The sequence below is a fragment of the Fimicolochytrium jonesii genome (genome assembly GCF_025526975.1).
Source record: "Fimicolochytrium jonesii strain JEL569 chromosome Unknown EV422scaffold_52, whole genome shotgun sequence".
NCBI classification, from domain to species: Eukaryota; Fungi; Chytridiomycota; class Chytridiomycetes; order Spizellomycetales; family Powellomycetaceae; genus Fimicolochytrium; species Fimicolochytrium jonesii.
Genome location: NW_026515719.1, coordinates 39,565 through 60,407, shown reverse-complemented (window position 1 = coordinate 60,407; position 20,843 = coordinate 39,565). Strand labels below are relative to the sequence as shown.

The following is a 20,843-nucleotide window of genomic DNA, read 5'->3' as shown; positions in this document are numbered from 1 at the left end:
GGCAAAGTTTGTTTGTGATGCGGTGTTGGCGCTCTAGCGGTGTGAGGGGTCCTCGCGGACGAGCAGCGTCAATGATCATAGGGTCGTCTGGGCGGTTGTCGGGGCTCATGAGGGTGGGGCTAGTGGTAACTGGCACATATGGCTGTCGGTTCCTGCTTCGCTCTAGACGGCGCTCAAACAATCGGTTGTCACATTGGATGGCCTGTTCCATCACGGTGTCGATTGAGGCGGTAGGGGGCATCGTGAGCATTAAGTCCTTGACGTCTTCTTTGAGGCCGCGACGGAAGGTGGCAATCAATGCCTGGTCATTCCACGACACATCGCATTGCAGCTGTCGGAATTCAGCTACATACTCTGTTGCTGCACGGGTTTGTCGAAGGTTCTGGAGCTTGTTTTCGGACGTGCGGATCCTGTCGCTGTCTCCAAAGACTGCTTGCATTTGCTGGATGAAATCATCCAGGTTCGTAAGGGAATGATGGTCTTGTTCGACAAGGGGCGCCAGCCAGGCCTGGGCGGTGCCAGTGAGGTAGGTGCCAATAGTTCGTATCTTGGTCTGATCGTTGGGGTAGCGCCTGGGTTGAAGGGCGAACATGAGCCGGATCTGGTTGAGGAACCCACGGAACTTGCTTCGGGTGCCATCAAATTTGTCTGGGAGACTGATTTTGGGTTTGGGGGCGTGGGTGGCAGGGGCAGTGGTCTGGGTTTGCGCTAGTTCGGCTTGTAGGGTGGTATTCTGCGCTCGAAGTTCGTCAATCGCATTGCACATGGCTTGCCAGGCTTCGGCCGTGAGGGGAAGGGCGTCGGACATGGTGATTTGGCGTGGAGGTACAGCGGCTGGGGGTTGTTGAGCAGATCAAACTGTTATGAATGGGCGGAGCCGATGGAAATAGAGGCGACTTGTGGTGCAGGTTGTTGACAGGTAATGGTATTCAGACCGAAACAAGAACTAGAACAAGAGTAGGAAGAACTGGTGTTGATCTGCTGGGGGATCAGGAAGTGGGGAGCTCAGGGGAGGCGGCTATTTATGTTTTTCTGGGAAGGCTGGGGAAGCGTGGGGAAGCAGAAGGGTACGGAATGAGAGGGAAGCCAAGAGAAGCGCCAAGGGTGGGGAAGCATAGAAACAGAAGACTGGGGATGGGGTGGCTACGCTGAGGCTGTGGGCGGGTACGTGGGGAAGTATGGAGAAGGGTTTGTGAGCGCCGAGTGTTGGGAGGTGTGGCTACGTGCGGCTGCGTGGAGAAATGAAGGCAGTGGCAGGTGTGGGGTAGCGCGGCTGCGTGCGGCTGCGAGGTTTGGCAGATGTCAGGTTTTGACAGGGAATTGACATTGACTGACTGTTGGGATGCTGTCATGAGGTAAGCGCGTGGTATGGACGCGTCGTCCATAACAGTGGAAGCTAATCATGAGGCTAATCTGTTGCCATAAAAAATGAAAAATCAATTCCCCCAATCAATTGTTAATGTGTTATAATCAAAATCGAATTCTCTGTTAAATTTCGCGCATTGAGCGTCCATTCATATGGGATCATATGTGGTGTACTATGGGAAGCGTGTACTGTGAAGGCCAGTAACGCAAGACCAGTAACGCTTATAGTAACGCAGTGTGACTCACACACATCGCGCTCACGCGCATTTCATTGTACCTACTATGTACATACGTAGACAACGAAGAAGAACGAAGACCTGAACGAAGACGAACACCTGGTCCGGACTTCAGCAGGTGGGTGTCGTTTTAGTCAACTATGGTGCCACCGATGCCTTCCTTTGCAGCGTCTTAGTAAAACCTCTCTGCCGTCTCCGCCGAAATGTCAGGAATCCTGAATGAGGTAGTGGAAGATTGGACTTGGCCGCATCGGGTGATGATGGGGCGGGCACTTTCGTCGAATTTTGCAAGGCCCCGAACTTTTCCTTGCCCACCGTCGATCCCCTCCATCAGAGAAACTCACTTCCCTCGAGGGCAGAACGTCAGGTCTCAGCTCTCAAGGGACCCTGCAAAGAAAGCTTGATTCAGACATGCTTCCCACCTGCTTCCGAACGGCAGCACCGCGGTGCCTCACTGCCTCCGCACATCGTCCTCATTCTCCCTGTCACACGGACGTCTCCATTGACTCTCCAACCGTAGCTAAACTTGTTCCTCTGCCAATCCGATAGCTGCTGGTGGAGTTAAGGCCACCGGACTCGAAGTCGCACCTTCTTTGCACCCTTCAGCAATGGACGACACATCCACGCCCAAGACCGAGACCGGTCCGCCCGTCGTGCTCCACGCGCCCCCAAAGCGACGCCGATCGTTTGCGCTCAACATCCGCGTCAGCCTCCGTTGCTGCTGCACCCTGCTGTGCGGCGTTCCACTGTTCCTTCTGTGTGCCTCAATTGTCCTCGTATCAGGAGATTGGAACGGGAACGCTCAGTGGCGGCAAGACGTGTTGGGGTATGATGTGAAAGGCGACCACCGTGAGCATCGAATGGCGCCTTTCCTCACGGACAATGTGTTGTGGGACGTGTACTTGCGGGTCAGCCTGCCGATGAATGATAAGGATAGAAATACGATTTTTTCGGGAAAGGTGTTGGATGGAGTCCCGTTTAGAGAGCATCACCGCAGAGAGGCGCTTTTGAATTTGACCGTCCCAAATCTGTGCCGACTGTAAGTTTCATCAGCTTCGGTGTGCTGTTTCCGGTTTCAGGAGACCTGGTCTTTTGCAGTATTGATACGCTCTTGTTTTGTCCGATATGATACGTAGGAAGAGGGAAGACCGCTTCACAGCCACGACGGTCTTCCTTCCGTCCGGGCACGGTCATAATCTGGACGACGTCTTCCACCTACGCGTTCCCTGGGGCGATGCGAGAGAGTCCTGTGAGGTGGATCGGAAGGACATAGCGTATGTGCGGACGGATGACCTCCTCTATTGGCCGCCGGCATTGCCGGTCCCCGGTTCTTCAAGTCCGCCATTTCTACTAACCCGGCTATCCATCGACGTATTTTCGGAGCGCGAAATATTAGCCCATGAAAAAGTGGTACGATGGTTGGACGAAACCGGCATAGAGCGATTCCCTGTAAACGGGAGCACGTTCCAGAAGGACGCCGTGAGCAGGACAAAAAAAGACCACCCAGCTTGCTCATTTGCTTACGTGCAATTGTACGACCGGTCCTGCATGGTGAGAGACGGACATTCAAGCACATGGCAATATTTTCCTGACTTCGTTAATTATGGCTGTCGAGTTCGTCCGCTTGACCTTGTTCGGCTAAAGGAGTGCAATGGTGTGTCGGGGAACCCAGGAGCAGGTGAGACAGTCTATCGTCTTGAGCAAATCGCCGTCAGGGACTCTGATGTGTTATTCCGCGTTGTAATTCCCAGTGATCAACTCCATCTACCCGCTTCGGCTTCGAATTATACGTTCCCCGGAAATGTACCTTACCGCGCTTCAGAATAACGAAAGCAACTCCATGCCATGGTACCGTTCCGCTGATGATCCAACTACTCTGAGGCTTCAGGAAGACCGGGAGATGCACAACAAAATGTTCGGAGACACTGCATCGTGGAAGGAGTACGCGACCGTCCAAATCAAGATATACACCGGGCATGCCATGCTGATTGCCGTAATCATGCACAACACTTACTGGTTTCGCCTCAATTCGACGGTTGGACTAAGCCGCGAGTCCATCTTCCTAACCACAATGATGTTGTTTTGGGTCCGGATTCTCAACGGTACCTCTCACCTCAACTGGATTGCGTACATCGCTTTCGGTCTCAGGCTGCGCGCGGCATTGCATCCCTACATCTGGGTGTCACGACGTGGGGTCAAGTGGGGCTGTCATGAACTGCAGGAGAATGAGCGCAGGAGTCAACGGATGGATGAGCAAGTCGGATGGCGAACCAGATGGGCGGTGCGTTAACTGGCTATGATTCTAAATTGGTCGAAGCAGGCGCTTGACTCAAAGCTCAAGCTCAATTTTCCTTCTTGCATCCCAGATTGTTCTTGCAGTGGTCCTGCTCAAGCCGCTTTGCGAACAGATTCACCTACCCTCGCCCCTAACCCCGCGCGGCGTTTGGGAGTTTTATCGCAAACAAACGCAAGTTACCACCGCAGGGTTCATCTTTGACAGCTTGCAAGCAAATTTCAACTCCCGCACGAAGCTCTTTGCTGGATCTTACAAAGTCGTTAGAATTCTCGATGGGTTGGCAATGTTGGTGATGATTGTCCTGGAGGACACCACGGCGGGGTTTCCGTGGCCAACGGCGCTTTTGACGGTCGTTCATGTGTATCAGGCGGTGATTTATCCGACGCCATCGCAAGCGGCTGGATGGGCAGACGAGGCGCACCGAGACTAAAGTCCCGTGGGCATCTTTTCTCCACGCGGTTAGCATTGTCTGCGGAGTCTAGGAAGGGAACCTGTTGCTAGGTACTAGGTGGACATGGGAGGCTAGCTCGCTCCGACGTTGGTAGCATTAAGTCAGTACAGGAACACCTTAGTTAGAATCGGGATAGTCTTCCAAAGGTTGCTATCATGCCCCGTGTCATATCCGCCCTTGCCGCATGTATCAGAGTAATTTCAGTCGAAGCGATGGTACCTGCCGAACGAGGACGGGACCTCGTTCACAGCACAACATATGCGTCTTGGCGATCGGGAGCTCAACATATCTGTCTTGGGGACCGGGAGCTCCGACGTGTGAGGTCGAAAGACTGGACACGGCCGAGGTTCCTGTCAAAAATCCTGAAAACTCCGCTCTCCGAGTTTCCAACAGCCTCGTTCAACAGCATCCCATCCCATCAACACCGTCAGCCCCAGGGCTCATCAGCACTCCTCTGACACCGTGGGGTTATTTCGCTCCTTTCGCTGACCCGCAGCACAGCTGTGATGTAGCGGATGTCCACACCGGCCGCAGAGTCAACGGCCGCAGACCGTTGGGGAGGATGGAACCGAGCTGCGTACGCAAAGCAACCGAGAGAGCGTTCCATCACGTGGGTTCCATCACTCCATGCGCATTCGACGTCCTCGTCCAACGTCCCTAACGCATTCCGGCACTTCGAATGGTACAGTAAGCGAGACGTTCTTCACTTATGGCCATGGAGACCTGATGTTTGAGGTCAGCGTAAAGTACTTTCCAGGTGAGGCGAGGTCGACTGCAACCAATTTGCTTGACAAGAGAGACAATGAGAGCCAAGTGTTTTGAGTCTTTCGAGTCAGCTCAGATTCCAGCAAGCTAACCCTGTTCGAAGCGACGGTGAGTATAATGGACGGGAACTTCTGGCGTGACACCAATCGTGATGACGGGAATCGTACATTCCCCTGAGAGATGATGTAGCTATCGTCCCATGTAGCTTGCTGGCACTTCTCGAAGATCGTGAGCTTGATTGGCTACAAATCACGACGCCAACGATGCTGGCTTGGTGTGTTGGTTATGTGCTTGAGAAGAGGAATCCGAAGAGGTTTGTTCAAACTGAGGGGTTGATCTATTGATCTATCCGGCCAGGAAGAGAAGCGATTACTGTAGATGGGCGGCGACGAGCACGAGAGGAGTGCCGTTGTAGATGGTGTGATGTGATGGGGGTCTTATGTATAGAGAAGCACGGTACAAGGAATATGCATAGGGGAATTGGCAAATGGCAAAACAATCTTCAAAGGCTCGCTATGTCGCATACGCACATCAAGCAGTTACTCAACTGCCTTAAGGTCTCGTCGTCCGTGCTATGACCGTTGCTAGTCCGTACCATCGTAATGTGTTGAGGTGGGGCGTACGCCGGTTCTACTACTGATCTCAATGATAGACACTGCCCAAAGGTGGCTTTGGCAAGACCGGTCAACTTCCTTGAACGCCACCGTCGGCTCTTCGTCTTACACCATGTAACAACCGTCAGCGCCTTCCACAACCCTTTGTCGTAGGTAGGCCGTACGCGCCACTTCCCTCGAATACTTGTGATCCCCCTTCCAGCTGTTTTGCCCCGTCTCTGATGGGCATGGGCAAAGAGTAGTCGTCCCCCTTCCTGTTCGAGTCCGTCGCTCCATTCCCATTTCCTTGACTCGCGTCTTCACCCGAATGAGCACTTCCACTCCCTATCCTATTCAGCAGTTCCTCCGCACCGTGAATGGAATAGTAGCACCTCCACATATCCGGCCCGGCTCAACCCCGTCGGCCGTTCCTGGTGTTGACTGCTCGTGAGGAGCCTCCACCGTTCGATGCGTCTTGATAACCTCGTCCTGGTTGTCTGTCCATCCTCACGTCTCCTCTCCGCTGACCAGTAAAAGTCATCATCTTCATGTCACTAACAGAATGCCTCACATTCTGTTTGTTGACTTTCCGTCGCTCCTCCTTGGGAATTTTCTTATCCACCATACTCCGCCAAACCAGTAGCTCATCTTTGTTTAGGTGACAGTGATGATACCTTTTGCGTGCGGATTCCCTGACTGCAGCTCTCAACATCCCGCAAATCTCCCCATCTGTCGGAACGTCCCCCATTTCCAAATATCCATACAGTTCTGACCATGTTCGAACGCGGTAAATCTGCTTGATGTTGTCAACAAGTCTCGCGGCGACTCCAGCTGCAGGGTATCCATACGTATTCTGGAGAATATACCGCATTGTCGATGGCGAGTAGCAGTCTGTGTTACTGTGGTCGTCCAGGAAGAAGTTGCCGAGATTGCTGACGAACACATTCTGGAACATCAGCATCCGCAAAGCCGTCTTGCTCGATTCGAAAGTGTCTTCCATTCGAAGGGTGTTCAGCTCTTGTTCCTCAAGGTAAGCAAGATATCCCTTCCCCTTTCCTCGATCCGGGTCGAGGCACCAAAATACATTCCGAGCTCGCATTTCCGTAAAATACTTCTCGAAAACGTCTTTCCAGGAGTGGTCTGCACTCATGTAAAGTTGAGCTACGAACTCGCCTAGGTCGGGTGTCTCATGTTTCGTTCGCGCATTCTCATCAGTTTTGAATTGAAGGAGGCTGGCCTCTGCCGCGCCTTTGAGCTCCGGGAAATGGTGAGCGAGCGAGAGAAGCAAGTGAATGATATGGAAGTACCCGTTCATCATCTGCTCAGAAGCGTGGATAACCGTACGGAATAGCATCCCGGCTTGAGCCAGTTTCTTCCTTTCAATGCGCTCTTCCACGAGGGCGTAGGATTCGAGCACGCCAAACATATTGGACACGGAGACATTCGCAGTTGTCGTACGGTACGATTCTTCCCAAGCATCGCAGTCTTTCATCAATTTGACTAATATCTGGTTCAACATCTTACGAAGAACAAGGGATGCGGTGTGTGGATTGCGAGCCTGCAGTAAAGGCGTGCCGGCAGGACTCCTTGACACCCCTGTCCCACCAGGGTTTTTGCGAGCAAGTCCGTTCAGCCGGATGGTTTCCGACGGAGACAGGAGGCGCTCGGCAATCTTGTCGACGCAGTCAAGCAAAAGCGGGACCGCACCCTCGAAATGACCGGGCTCCAGGGCAAGCGGCAGGAAATGTGTGAATTTACCACCCCAAACACCTTGGCGATGTCCAGACTGAAAAGTGTCATAGCTCAAAATATCGTAGGTTGAGGAGATATTTCGCCCGTGGATCACGATGCCGATTCCGAGAGTACACTCATGAAAACTTTGGCGAGTAACAAAGCAGACGGTCTGTTTCCGCATCTGGATGGAATACATCAACTGGCCAAACGTGGGTACGGCTTGGCTCAATCGATGCACCTCGGTGTCGGAAAGGTTATCCGCGATTTTCAGCCATATATCAGGAATGATCCGATGCATTTCGTCCGGAACAATGACCCTCTTGCCAACCATCTCTTCATTTCGCTCTTGGTGCGGCTTCGGGGTCGCTTTCGTGCCCCGTTTCTCACACTCTCCCTGTCCCCGGCTCCAATCCGCTTGGTTCTGGCGCCACTCCTTTTCATTATCGACGACCAGGATCCCTCCGCTTTGATTGTAGGCGCACTTTGTACATGTAAACTTCTCGGCAGACATTTTCTCGATATGCCCATGGTCGTAAATAGTCGTTTCCAGCTTCGTGCCCGTGTGAGCGCTTTCGACTTCTTCCGCAGTGAGGAAAGACAATAGCTGCAGAAAAAGGCTGGATAGCGTATAAGCAGGGGAGTATCCACCGTTGTAGCCGTCGTCGTACTGAGCTAGTCCGGGGTCGAGAATGTCGCAGCATATCCATCCACTGGAGAAGAAGTTTCTGTGGAGAATTCTAGTGGAAGACCGTACCACTGGCGGCTTCAATGGATAGCCGCTCGGGAAGGTGACGTCAAAGTGAAGCCGCAACCCCTTGAGACGACCTTGCTGAGGCTGCAAAACCAAACAGAGGGTGTGCACCTCATCTTCGTGAGGATAAGCAAACACGCCTGGCACTGGCTCACGTTGGAGGAGCTTCAGCTCTCGCAGGAGCCGGCTTGCAGCGGACATGGCCCCGCCCGTTCGGTTAGGATAGGAAAATCTGCGACGAGTACGGTGCGTCCACACGAGTCAACGGCCGCAGACCGGCGGGGAGATGGATAACGGAGTTGCCTTCTGTAGAGTAGTGGATCTGGAGTCGAGTGTGTGGGGGTGTTGTTAAGCTGATGAGAGTTGTACCGGAAGGAAGGAAGGAAAACGTGCCCACTGCCAAGACTGCCATGCTCTTCTTCTCTTCGCGAGTTGCAACCCGCCAGCCTTTCTTCGAGCACCCCAAGTTCCATCGCAAAGGTGGATATTCCCTTTTGTCATGTCCGGCAACCGGTTTGCAGCGCTTGCGGAGGACTTTGCACCTCCGCCGCCGGCCAGCCATCGTGGCCCAGCCAGCAGCGACTTTGAAGAGAGTAGTGTCTCCGAAGCAAGCGGACGATCCCGTGCTTCCTGCAGAATTCACGACACATGGGCTTTCAGAGCGCTTTCGGTGTACAGTATATCACAACAAAACGCTCGACCCTTCGGTCACCCGCCAGACGTTCCTGAGGTGGCGCTCGCCGCAGCTGTGCACTGACAACCCCACCGACGTCACAAACCCATACTACATCGCCATGATCAAGGCCGGGTGGTGTGGATACTCGGTGTCCAAGCATTTCATGGGCGACCGTTTTGCCATTGGTGCAGGGCCAGTATGGTGCTTCTCCCGCTACGGCAGGAGCCGTACGGTCCTCGACCGTCCCGTGTCTTCGTTGGGTGGGACTATTCTCGAGGCAGGAACAAAGATCTTCATCGCGGGCGAGCACGAAGACAGCAGTGATCCCGATTTCTACATCTACAATGATGTGACCATCGTTCGCCCGAATGGAGACATCAAGGTTTACCAGTATCCCTGGCACGTGTTTCCCCCTACCGATGGGCACTCCGCGACGCTCATTGGAAACGAGGTGTGGATAATTGGCTCGGTGGGATACCAGGGCGCACGCGGCGACAAAGCGCAGGTTTGCGTTCTTGACCTGACCACCATGGAAATGTCAGGAAAGGTCACGATCGGCGACGATCCAGGCTGGATCGCGGATCACACGGTCATTCGAGTAGAAGCGGATGAAATTGAGGTGCATTATGGCCCTCCCGGTCGTGCTCGTTCGACAGTACAACCCGGTAGCTGGATATTTCACATGCGTGAGCTTCGGTGGGAAAGAGGAACTCAGCAGAAACTTGTTCCGGAAGATACCAGCATGGATGAAGCGAGTTTCCGGGGGCTGCCGGAGATTCTGGACTTTTGGAAGGCCAAAGGGATGCCCTGTGTGTATGGCACACAGGGATGGTGCCAGTATGAACGGGTTCGTTTCAGTGCTGGACTGGTGGAAGACGAGCGGGCTTGCCCTCAAATTCACTGCACGTGCTAACGACGCTAGCCGTAACGGTCACATCAAGGTCTTGGATTGGTGGAAAAGCAGCAGCGGGCTCACCTGTAAATGGAAACGACGCCAGCCAGAACGGTCAAGTGGAGGTGCTGGAGTGGTGGAAGCGCAGTGGGCTGACTTTTCGATACAGCAACTTGAGCAACATTGGGCGTCCTCCAATGGGTGCATCGCTGTGCTGGACTGGTGGCGTACCAGCCGTTTGCCGCTCAAAATGGACTATCCGGTGGACGAAGCTAGCAAACAGGGCAATCTCGCAGTCCTTGAATGGTTCAAGAACAGCGGGGATCCGTTTTCCATGGACCAACCGGTCCAGGACTGGGCCACGGGTTTTGGGTATGTAGAAGTATTGGAATGGTGGAAAAATAGCGGTCTGCCATGTAAATGGTCCAGGGACTGGCTGCGGCGGTGGCCTAGCGGGCTTCGCATCGATCCAGCAAAGAATGCTGCAGTCAAAAAGTGGTGGACCGAAAACCGGCGAGATCTGGAACTCAAGTGGGGGAAAGTGGTTCACGATGCCCGAGGTCGTTGAATCGGAGCTACATAACATCATCCCTCCACTGTTGAGATACATTGCAAATCGAAGTCGCGGGATGCTGAGATGTACTCGTCGAGGAGGACCGCTGCAAACTTGACGCGACCGACGATCTTACGCATCCGTTCTTCCGGACCGACGTGTTCCTGGTTGCATTCGCCGATACCAAGCTGTAGTGAGGATTGCCTACATATACGCTGCTGCAGTTACCAAGTCGTCAGTCGCCACAACTATCCGTAGCGCAGATGTCGAGTCTTTTGGAGTAGATGAATCCAACATGTCAGCGAGACATGTCTCGCTAGGCTAGTGAGACATGTCCCGGACAGTGTTCTCCCGTGGACTCCAGCCTCATGGGTACTTTAACAGTGCTTGTCGCGCGTTCGCAGCGCAGCACCTGAGGCCGACCCGTGCTGCGTCACCCATAATTGGACTATTGTCGCGAAATTGTCGCAACGCCGCCGGACGCTATTTTTGGCCTCTCTTCCCTACCCACCATTGCCAACATCATTGCCATCTCTGCAACAGACATACACATACAGAACCTCCGCTGGCAATATTTGGGTTCAGCACCTCCTAGGCTTGAGGTTCACAATAAACAACACTCAATTTGGATCACAGGCTGCTGAGAAATATGGGTGAAAGTGATGGAGGTTCGTACACCTGTACCATGTCTGCCTTGAGCTGGATCACCTTGCACAATATAAGTTTTTGTTCCTTGTCCTCTAGTTCCCAAGAGCGTAACGCGTCATGATGGTATGGAGGTTGTGCGGTGCATGACGGCACTCCTCCCACAATCTGGAAGGACCTTACAAAACCTGCCGTAACTCAACCAGTTCGGAACTTTTTTCAGATATTTTTGCTGATTCTGATAGCCCTGTTAATTCCGCTGAAGTCTCGCACCAATGGCACCCACGCGTTGCTCTTGGCTGTCCAGCGCTCGGCGTCGAAACGAGGAAGCTCCTTTTTTTCTGGAGCGGAAAGCGGCGAGACGACTGATAGTGTCAGTTGCTGTCAAACCACGTTCCTTGTCGACAAGCTGAACTGCCCGCGCCGGTTCTTCTTCCTCGTTCCACGTTGTTCAACCTTGCTTGGCAACAGCGGTGGACCCGTATGTAGCATTGAACAAGATCAACGACAAACAGCCGCCAAAGCCTTACGAGCTCTGCAGGGCGAAATGACCTCCAGGCCACGTCGCCTCCAGATCGTGTCGGACCTCCACCTGGAGTTCTATCTCAAGAAGCCTCTTCCCGAGTTCACCAGACATGGAGACGATCTCGCGTTACTTGGAGACATCGGCAAACCTTGGGAACCCACGTACAAAAACTTCATCGAAAGGGAGGCGAGCCGGTTTGACAACGTCTTCCTCCTTCTTGGCAACCACGAGTATTATCACCGGTACGCTCCGGTCGAGAATATCCTTGCCGAGGCCGAAAAGGTCGCCGCCTGTTTCCAGAACGTGCATCTGCTTGAACGATCAACGTTCGATCTGACGGCAAGCACGCGACTTCTGGGCGCCACCTTATGGTCGGACATAGACAGCTATGCGAGTCAGCGTCTGAACGACTTCCGCACCATTCGAGACAAAGACGGTCCCCTTACGCTGGAACGCTATCGTCAATGGCACAAGCGGGACGTGTCTTGGTTAGAACAAGAGTTGGAAAGGTGTCGTCAGGAAGGCGTCCATGCGGTCGTTCTGACGCACCATGGTCCCTGTCAGGCTATGTCTGGCAAGTTTTTCGGTGACGCCTTGAACCCGGCTTTCGTTACGAACCTGGAGCGCCTATTCGCCCCTCCCGCCATCGCTTTCGCCAGCGGACACGTGCACAGCAACTGTGATCTCGAAGTGAACGGTATTCGTTCGGTTTCCAACGCCAAAGGATACCCGGGGGAAGCGACGGGGTATAAAGAGGACGTCGTAATCGACATTCCGTGATCGTTCATGGTACATACGAACTCCCCGCTCTTTATTTCCACTGTGGACGTTGTCCCTCTCATCATAAATACCATAAATACCATATCGGGATGTATCTGCGCCGCCAGAGAGCTCTAACGCAAGAGATCTACTGTATGTACATGCCCCGACGCGACGACCTGGGAAAATTACAGACAGGTACAGCCGGACCTCATTCTCGTGTCGAGTAGCATCGGGTCGAATCCAAACCAGCGTGAGCCGCGTGGGGTTGGTCAACGGCGGTGCTGACGGCTTAGGAAGCACCGCGGTGGTGTATCTGGATGTTGGCAAGGGATTTCACCTGTTCATCAACATTCCGCCACATGTATCATCGGTTTCCTTGAACATCAAGGCTGTCACGCTCCCGGGGACCCCTCGCTTCACAGCGGAGGGTGCCGCTTTGCATCCCGATGGACAAGGCAGTGCCTGAAGTATGGCGTTTGGACAACGAAACGGACCCCGGATTCGGCCATTCGGTTGCACGCTATGGCCAGCTGGAACTAGTCAACGGTTTGGTGGATGGTGGCAATCTACGACTGGAAGGCGCGGCATACTTTGACGAGGCCATCGTGACACGTCATGTTTTCTTCTTTGAGCGAACCTATCGAATGCAGCACGCGGGGTTAAGCTCGAATCTATATCGGTGAATCGATTAGTTTCGCTGCACCGCTCGTAGCCGCCGTCCCTAGCTTGAGCGTAGGAACCTGCGAAGAACCCGTTCGGTACCGCACATTTCGAGCTGTTGCACATCACAGAAGACAATGCAGTTCAGAGACTCCGGGTGCTGGACACCGCTGCTCTTGAGGGCCCTTTGGCCGTTACCGGCCCAACTCTTCTCGGCAATATCCTGCGGGTCTTGACAGACGTTACCGTTGGGAGCGATTTGGTGGCTAACACTGCCCGGTTTGTTGACACCTTGAAAGCTGCCTGCATCGTCAGCCCCCGAGTCGCGAACAGCTTACGTTGAGCGGCCCATTCACCTTCCGCGGTGCACAAGATGACACGGTGATACTAGAGCAGGATAGTCGCGGGTTGAGCGTGAGCAGCGAAGCATTCAATGTTACGTCAGATAGAGGCGTACTGCGATTCACCGCTGACGGCATTGTCAGCAGCTCTACCGACCTGCGTCTCAGCGGCGGGCTCAATCGATAGCAAGGTGATAGTCGGGAGCGACGGTTGCGATGTTGTTGCGGCCGTAGCAATATTTACCGGAACACGGACTTCCGCGCTTTATTGGGCCATGCTCATTTCCACAAGGACGTCACGGTGGAAGGACATTCTCGCCTTCTAGGTGAACATAGCAGCCGTAAACGGCCAAGGCCTCATCCTCGTCAGCTCGGATGATTCCACCGGGGCAATTTACGATCAAATCAAAAGAGAACCTTCCTCGCCTTTTGTAACATTGGACCGCCGGCGACAAGGTCGACCTCACAGTCCCTGATGCAGGTGCGGTTGGCCTCACTGTATCGGCTGCGGGCGATCTTACGGTTCCTTCGGGTAACCTCACTTGTGTGGGCAACGGCACCTTCACCGGCTGGGCGACAGCTGCACATGGTGAAAGCTTTTGCTGCGGGCATCAGGAAAAACACCAGCTTAGTTAGCGCCCATAACACTCGGGGTCATTCAGTCATTCCACTTCAGTCATTCCTTTTCATACGTTGGTTGCTTTCTCCGTCAACGACGAGATCCTGCACGGCCTCCACAAAAGCTACGCTACGCAGGGGATTATCGAGGACTGCACCGACGAGATGCACCGCTTGGCCACATTACCTCCCCAGCCTTCATGGTTTACCCCCCCCCCCCCCCCCCCCCAAATGGCGCCACATTGTCGACTACACCGGCAAGCATAATCGCGCGTCGGAAGTCTTCACGAACACGATTAAAGCTATTCTGAAGATAATACGCATCAACGGCCACGACTTCCTCAATGTCTCGACAACGCAGCTCCAAACGGGCCAGCTCATTCGCATCCAGCCCATCCAGCGCTACTTTACTGAGTTCTCCTTCGCCGACCTACGGGACATTCGGCGTCAGAAGCTCGACCGTCTCGTCTCCAACAACGTCCTCGAAGCAATAGCGGGAAGTCCGCAGCCTCCATCGCGAGCGACCTGGTTTCGACTCAGTTTCGACTTCTCGAACGCGCACGTTATCCACATGACGGACAACACGCCGACTTCAACAAAGGCCGCGCAGCAGGCGCTCCGCATTCCCGGCACAGAAAACGTGATAGCGGAGAGCGGACCTCGACTCGTCAGCAGAATAATCAGAACGACTACCAGCTCCCGCGAATCCTTCGGCCTATTAAGGGTCAACGGCAGTTGAATGACACGATGGAGCTCTTCGCCACCGGCACGAATCGCAATCCCCGCATTCCGAACTGCTGCACGTTCGACCCGCGAGACCCACAGGCCTCGACGCCTTGCAGATATCGTGGAACTAGATATGATATCACCTCTGCTACGCGAATCCGCCGTGGCTGCTCATTTTGAGCATTACCCGCAAAATCATCGACGAGGAAGTGTGCGACCTGACCGTCAGGACTCCTCGCGACAAGGACCAAAAATGGGTGGCGCAGCACGGGTGGCGCAGCCCTGAGAGGAGTGAGAGGCCCATGCCGGCTTTAGAGCGTTTCGGATTCCGCACCACCTTACCATGTGGGAGAAAGAGAAGGATGCCGGCTTCCTCCTTACATTCCTTTCAACTATCCGCCAACTGCACGGCCTACTCAACTATCCGCCAACTGCACGTAACCGCTCTATGTCGTTCTTTCAAGTCCTGTCAACAGTAGTGATGGCTCTCTGGATGGCTCTACCGCGTTCTATCAGATACTTCCTATGGATATTCGTGATTTGCCTTGGTTTTGTGCCTTCGACGGGGTGTTTTGTTCTCGCCTGTTGTCAAGCCGAACTTATTTGGTCCAAGTGCCTTCCCTTCGGGGTGACGCCCCTCACCATTGTGTGGACTTCCTTCGAAGTCGGCACAGTATGGCGGCAATTCCGCCACCCCGTTGTCGCTGGTTGTCCCGTCACGAAACGGAGTCTACTTTGGTATTCTGCAAAGACAATCTATTATGTAGCCGAGACAATCTATTATGGAATGCAAACCGACGACCACTTTCACTTGGAGAAGTGGTTCAATATCTCCGGGTTCTGTTTAGCCTTTGTCACCCTTTTGATCAGCATTGTTATCTGTAACACCAAGCCCCCGCGGGTTGTTGTCGGCAATAATGACGTTTGAACTACAAACAGCTGAGGATATCAATCCGGTGCCTGAGTAATGCAATCGGGAATGGGAAGAGGCCGATGTATACTTTATGGCTCGCTTATCTTGTTTGTGTTGTTTGCACCAGAATATAATGTTGTCTGTCTCTTTAAAAATCACGCTGTACTGATCGATCCGCGATGGCGAAGGAAGGAAGATTGCACCGTTGCAGTTGCTGCTCACATGTTCATCAGATCGCAAGCCATTCTTGCTTGCAGTTGGCCAATTCTTATACTATATAGGATAGCTGGTCCCTCTTCTCGTATCAAAACAGAACAGACCTAATCAAATGTGAGGGAGGACGGGCGGTTGTCAATGAGAGTCATCGATTCCTTGAAACTTGAGAAGTTTCTCTGAAGCTCCGTCGCAAAACGTATTGGTCAGGGATAGGTTGTAGCACAGCATTCGTTGGGGTCCCACGTAACCCTAACCCTAACCCTAAGCTGTGGCCGGACCTTTGCCATGTTAAAAGCCTCCGACTAGATGCTGATCAATGAAAAACCTAAGCAGCTGATCCCACCAAATGCAGCGGGATGGAGTCATACTGTACGTCTGGGGGACGTCATCAGGATAGACGTGGAAGGCGGCGATGGCTTCTGGGTCCAGACTCATAAACTGAAAACGATCACGGACTCCCACCAGCACCTCGTTCTCGCCGCAAACTCCGACAAACGCTTCTGCCCTCTTAGTACGCACTCAGATCGCTTGTGGTCTGGCACCAATCTCAGTCTCATTATGCAATTTCCGCTCTTCTCTTATGTTTATACGCTATGAAAATCAAAGACGCCGTAAAGGCACCGTAAACTAGAAACAGTACTACAATAAACTTAATGCAAATGCTTCCTGTCCTATCACATGCGTACAAGTGGAAAACTATTACGCCGTATGTATCATCAGCTCAGGGTTCCATAGACTCTGCAGACTTGACTTCGGCGGGTGGGAGCTCGGTGGTTTCTCCAGCCGCGGCAGTTGGGGTAGACTTTATAGCAGCAGGCTCCCCAGGCACAGGCCCCCTCAGGTATTCCTGTCTTTCCTGCTGTCTTTCCATCTCAGTCTCCGCCGGGTAGTGGAAAGGCCGGCCTCTGATACACAGATGTGCTATGGCGAGCCTAACCAGAACCCGCGTCAATTGGGGCATTTTTGCTGAAATCCATACGAACCGAAGAAGCATCAAGGGAAGTTCCGAATGTCGGCCTTACGTATGGTTACCAGCCTTTCGGTAACGCGCGACGTCGAGGCCCACCAACTCAGCACTTAAGAAGTCCGTTCTGGGACGCAAACTGCCGATGTCAACAGTTCCAGTCTGCCGAGAAGTGCATCCGACAAGAACCCGAGCCAACTCGCACAATTCTACCGATGGTGCCGAAAAATGCCTCCAAAGATTCGGAGGGGGGGAGCGGAGACTTCAACCCAGCCGATTTGGCAGAGGAAGGCAAGCTAGACGCCAGGGGAAAGAAAACCTTGCTGAAGAACATGAATATCCCATGGACAGGCTTATCGGGATTTTTCATCCTTGTCCTCGCAATGGTTGTTGTTCCGGTATGTTCAATTTTTTGGTGGGCGGTCTTTGGGCCGCACATTTATCTGCATGTTATTCACGGGGAGGGGGGAAGAGACGGGAACGATAAATTCTGCATCGAGATTGCTGCGTCATAACTTGGCCAACCATGCGGAAGTTAGGAATGCTCAGCGCTTGATCACTATAGGTTTTAGATACAAAAAGAAACCCCACCCCGCGCTATTCACTGACCTGTCATTGTCGACTGCCTCCGCTTCTGTCTTTTGCTTTTTCCCAGTTCAGTTTGAACGGCCAAAGTGGAGGGTGTCTCAAATGGCCGTCAATGGTTCGACTACCTACCGATGAAAACTCATGGTGGGAAGCAGACGCCTCTCTCAATCAAAAGCGTTCAACATTCAACGTCTATCAATTTAAGACCCCACAGCGAAATCAATTAAGTATGTACACGCTCGCCAGGAGCTGCCTACGTAATAGTACGCCGGATGATGAAAGTCGGAGGGGTTGCTAGTCCCGACGCACGACTGGGATCAAGAACCAGGTCCAGGAATAGGTCCACTACATAAAAGTCCGCAAGCGATTGCCCAGCAGCCGCTGCGCTCCAAAACACGGTCAAGGTCGGTCCCAAAAAAGAAAAGATGGCTCACTGACCATCACGCAGCCGGTGTTGATGCCGGCGGCGTCCACCCCGCGACCCGGTCCCCGTAAACGTCGCCCAACACCGCCCGCAGCTCTTTCAACCCGACCGGTTTGGTGAGGTACGCGTCAACACCGGCCTCGAACGCGTCCCGTTTGTTCCCCTCCGTATCGATCCCCGTCAGCGCCCAAATCCTCGTTCGTGGCTGGGCCCCGACGCTCCCCATCTTCTCCATCTCACGGATTCTCCTCGTCGCAGTCAACCCATCCAACACCGGCATCTGTATATCCATCAGAACGAAATCGAATCGCCGTGTAGACGAGGTGAAGGCGTTGACGGCTTGCTGGCCGTCGTGGGCGGAGACGTGGGCGATGTTGAGTTTTTTGAGGAATTGGATGAGAATCATGCGGTTTGTGGGGTTGTCTTCTGCTATTAGGCAGTGGAGCTGGTGGGGAGGCGGTGGTGCGCCGGCGGGGGTCGAGGAGGTTGAGGGGGGTGTAGTGATGAAGGGTGAGGGAAGCGTGAGGGACTCGTCGGCGGGTGTGGCGGGCACGCTTTGAGGAGCTGAGTTTGGCGGTGAGAGCACAAGGCTGGGCATCGACCTCGCGTGGCAAACAGAACGACTAGGCGTCTCATCGGGTTCAACCGCCGGTGCAAGACCCGGAACACAACCCATTGCAAGGCCAGTCCGATCTGCAGCACTCCCCAGCCCACGCCCATCTGAAGCCGACCCGCCCGCCAATTCCGGCGTCGACTTCTGCGCCAACCTCCCCCTCTCGACCGTAATCAACGACGTCGCTGCCGGTTTCAAGCTGGGCACCTTCTCATTCTGAAACGACTCAAACGCCTCAAACAGCTTATGCGGGCCCAGGGGTTCCGTGATGACTAGCACGGCGACGTCCGGTCTCTGTAGGCGGAGTTCGAGGAAGTTGACTGTGCGCGCGTGTTGAGAGATTCGGCAGAGGTAGATGATTTGGATGGCGGGTTTGGTTGAGGAAGGGGTGCTGAGGAGGTTGATGAGGTCTGGGCTTTCGCGGTCCACTATAAGGACGTCGCCGTCTGCGATGCCCTCAAGTCCGTAGGTAACGGTCATTCCATTTATGGTGAGCATGGAGGCCAGGCATCTCGCCAAGTTCGGAGATGCAACATGAACGCGAGCGACCCGGGGTGCAAGCGGTTTGATGTTTGTTGGTGACAGCGTTTCCATCTCAACGTCCATCCACATCTTTGTCCCAATCCCTGCTTCCGTCTGCACTGCAAGATTTCCTCCCAATCTCGTGACCATATACCGAGTGAGCACGAGTCCTAGGCCGGTCCCTTGTTTCAGCGGATCTTCCTGTGCAAACGGTCGGGTGAAGATGTTTGGTAGAAAGCTCTCGGAGATGCCACAACCGGTATCGGCGACCGAAAAGCGAAGGAGTCGGGGTCCCGTCTTATCCGCGTCTAGGTGTGATTTCGCCGACGCTTCGTCCACAAATGACACGGTCAACTCCACGGATCCTTCCTGAGTAAATTTCAGAGCTGCGAAGGAACGGAATGAACGGTCATGAGATCATCGGCCTAAAGCGTAGCGGAATCACTTCGATTGCTCACCATTGCCCAGCAAGTTGACCATAATCTGCCTAACACAGTTTGCATCCGTTTTCACATATCTCCATTCCCTCGGCAATGCCACGTCAAGTAGCAACTCCACATTCGGGGGACACGTCGCCGCAACCGAATCCACAACCTGTTGCAACAGTTCAAACAGATCAACCTCTTTGATTCTCGACGCTTGATTCTCGCGCTTCGATACTTGTTTCGCGACGTCGAGGACGTTGTTGATGACGCCTAGGAGGGATCGACCGCAGGATTCGATTGTGTTGACGAAGGCTTCTTGGGTGGTTGTGAGGGGTGTGAGGGCGAGGAGGTCGGAGACGCCGAGGAGACCGTGCAGGGGTGTGCCTGTGTGGGCAAGGACATTGGTTAAGCTTCAACGCAATACCCCAAGTTCCATCGAGATGGGAAACTTACGAAGTTCATGGCTGATGGAGCTAACAAACGCGATCTTGGCTACAGCCGCCTCATCCGCATAAGTCCGGTACGCGACAGTAGACATATGCGCCGAGAAGGTGCTCAAAAAAGCGAGATCGGACGCACTGAAAACCCGTCGCGAGTCTTTCGTGAACGCCATGAGCACGCCAATTTCTAGATTCGCAGCGGTAGGGTTGCCAACCTTGGCGGGGACGGCGATGCAGGAGGCAATTCCAAGGTGCTGAACGAAGGCGGGAGAACTGTCGGGGTCGTCTGGGTCGAATTGGCGCTCGATCCCCCGAGTGGAACCGAGTGTCTCGTAGACGAGGCCTGAAGTAACAGGACAGGTCATGTCGATCTTTGCGTTTGCCAAACCGGGAAGGTTGGAGCTGATGACGCGGTCGGGGGCGGTGATATCAGCCGACGGTACGGAATTGGTGGGAGTTACGCTGAGTAAGATCACACATTCGACTTCCAGTGCGTTTGCGATCAACTGCGTGCCTAGGTCGAATCCGGTCTGCAGGATGAGGGGCGCATCCCCCAGCGCCGCCCGCGCAAACTCCGCCAACGCATTCTCCCTCCTATCCCGCTCCTCCAACTCTTTTCGCAGCACCCACGCGTCCAGCCTGTCGAGCACGGCCTGCGCGAAGTTTGCCAGGACGTCCATCTCTGATTGTGCGAACTTTTTGCGTGCTTTCGAATCCATGATGCATATTGAGCCTAGATTGTGTCCCTCTGGTGTAATGACGTTTGCGCTTGCATAAAAGCGTACGAAGGGGGCATTTATAACGTTCGGGTTGTTGTTGAACCGCCAGTCTTTCAGGGTATCATATATCACCAGTCCCTTTCCGTCGTGCCGGAGAACCGAATGCGAGCATAACGATTCCTGTCGTGCCGCGGTAGAGTAGTTTGTTCCCTCCAGCTTTGTAAGAACATAGTCGTCCAACACCCAGGTCAACTGCGAAAAGAAGAAGACGTGTAAGTCGAGAAGCATCATCAACAACATCCATCAACCCTTCAACGGTCATCAACATCCATCAAACCATCAGCCATCAGCCATCATCCAACTGTCAACCATCTATCAACCATCAACCCATAATCCACCCATCAACTATCAACAAAAGGGTCCCCTAAT

General features: G+C 53.7%; 8 protein-coding genes across 8 annotated transcripts; 6 read left to right on the top strand and 2 right to left on the bottom strand.

Annotated features, from left to right (window-relative positions):
• Positions 1-2,366: 2,366 nt before the first annotated feature.
• Positions 2,367-4,430, top strand: EV422DRAFT_374174 (uncharacterized protein). The gene is made up of 3 exons (XM_053066760.1): positions 2,367-3,279; positions 3,353-3,882; positions 3,968-4,430. The coding sequence occupies exons 1-3, from the start codon at positions 2,727-2,729 to the stop codon at positions 4,325-4,327; spliced, it is 1,443 nt and encodes a 480-aa protein (XP_052920500.1). The 5' UTR covers positions 2,367-2,726; the 3' UTR covers positions 4,328-4,430.
• Positions 4,431-6,118: 1,688 nt separating this feature from the next.
• Positions 6,119-8,392, bottom strand: EV422DRAFT_502298 (uncharacterized protein; the record flags this gene model as incomplete). The annotated part of the gene is made up of 2 exons (XM_053068255.1): positions 6,119-7,082; positions 7,170-8,392. 2 exons carry the CDS (start codon positions 8,390-8,392, stop codon positions 6,119-6,121), a joined length of 2,187 nt encoding a protein of 728 aa, XP_052920499.1.
• Positions 8,393-9,212: 820 nt separating this feature from the next.
• Positions 9,213-10,664, top strand: EV422DRAFT_374313 (uncharacterized protein). The gene has a single exon (XM_053066762.1). It carries the CDS (start codon positions 9,476-9,478, stop codon positions 10,325-10,327), a length of 852 nt encoding a protein of 283 aa, XP_052920498.1. The 5' UTR covers positions 9,213-9,475; the 3' UTR covers positions 10,328-10,664.
• EV422DRAFT_374314 (Metallo-dependent phosphatase-like protein) lies at positions 10,665-12,573 on the top strand. Its single transcript, XM_053066763.1, has 4 exons — positions 10,665-10,980; positions 11,057-11,083; positions 11,181-12,272; positions 12,371-12,573. The coding sequence occupies exons 2-3, from the start codon at positions 11,078-11,080 to the stop codon at positions 12,261-12,263; spliced, it is 1,089 nt and encodes a 362-aa protein (XP_052920497.1). The 5' UTR covers positions 10,665-10,980; positions 11,057-11,077; the 3' UTR covers positions 12,264-12,272; positions 12,371-12,573.
• Positions 12,574-13,376: 803 nt separating this feature from the next.
• On the top strand, positions 13,377-14,768 carry EV422DRAFT_374076 (uncharacterized protein). The gene has a single exon (XM_053066759.1). It carries the CDS (start codon positions 13,722-13,724, stop codon positions 14,601-14,603), a length of 882 nt encoding a protein of 293 aa, XP_052920496.1. The 5' UTR covers positions 13,377-13,721; the 3' UTR covers positions 14,604-14,768.
• A 165-nt stretch (positions 14,769-14,933) lies between these two features.
• On the top strand, positions 14,934-15,518 carry EV422DRAFT_510524 (uncharacterized protein; the record flags this gene model as incomplete). The annotated part of the gene is made up of 1 exon (XM_053068936.1): positions 14,934-15,518. One exon carries the CDS (start codon positions 14,934-14,936, stop codon positions 15,516-15,518), a length of 585 nt encoding a protein of 194 aa, XP_052920495.1.
• A 507-nt stretch (positions 15,519-16,025) lies between these two features.
• EV422DRAFT_612635 (uncharacterized protein) lies at positions 16,026-17,281 on the top strand (the record flags this gene model as incomplete). The annotated part of the gene is made up of 4 exons (XM_053073899.1): positions 16,026-16,230; positions 16,440-16,560; positions 16,718-17,081; positions 17,148-17,281. 4 exons carry the CDS (start codon positions 16,026-16,028, stop codon positions 17,196-17,198), a joined length of 741 nt encoding a protein of 246 aa, XP_052920494.1. The 3' UTR covers positions 17,199-17,281.
• Positions 17,282-17,640: 359 nt separating this feature from the next.
• On the bottom strand, positions 17,641-20,794 carry EV422DRAFT_374042 (uncharacterized protein). Its single transcript, XM_053066758.1, has 3 exons — positions 19,709-20,794; positions 19,289-19,639; positions 17,641-19,216 (listed from the first exon to the last, which is right to left on the bottom strand). The coding sequence occupies exons 1-3, from the start codon at positions 20,712-20,714 to the stop codon at positions 17,712-17,714; spliced, it is 2,862 nt and encodes a 953-aa protein (XP_052920493.1). The 5' UTR covers positions 20,715-20,794; the 3' UTR covers positions 17,641-17,711.
• Positions 20,795-20,843: the final 49 nt, after the last annotated feature.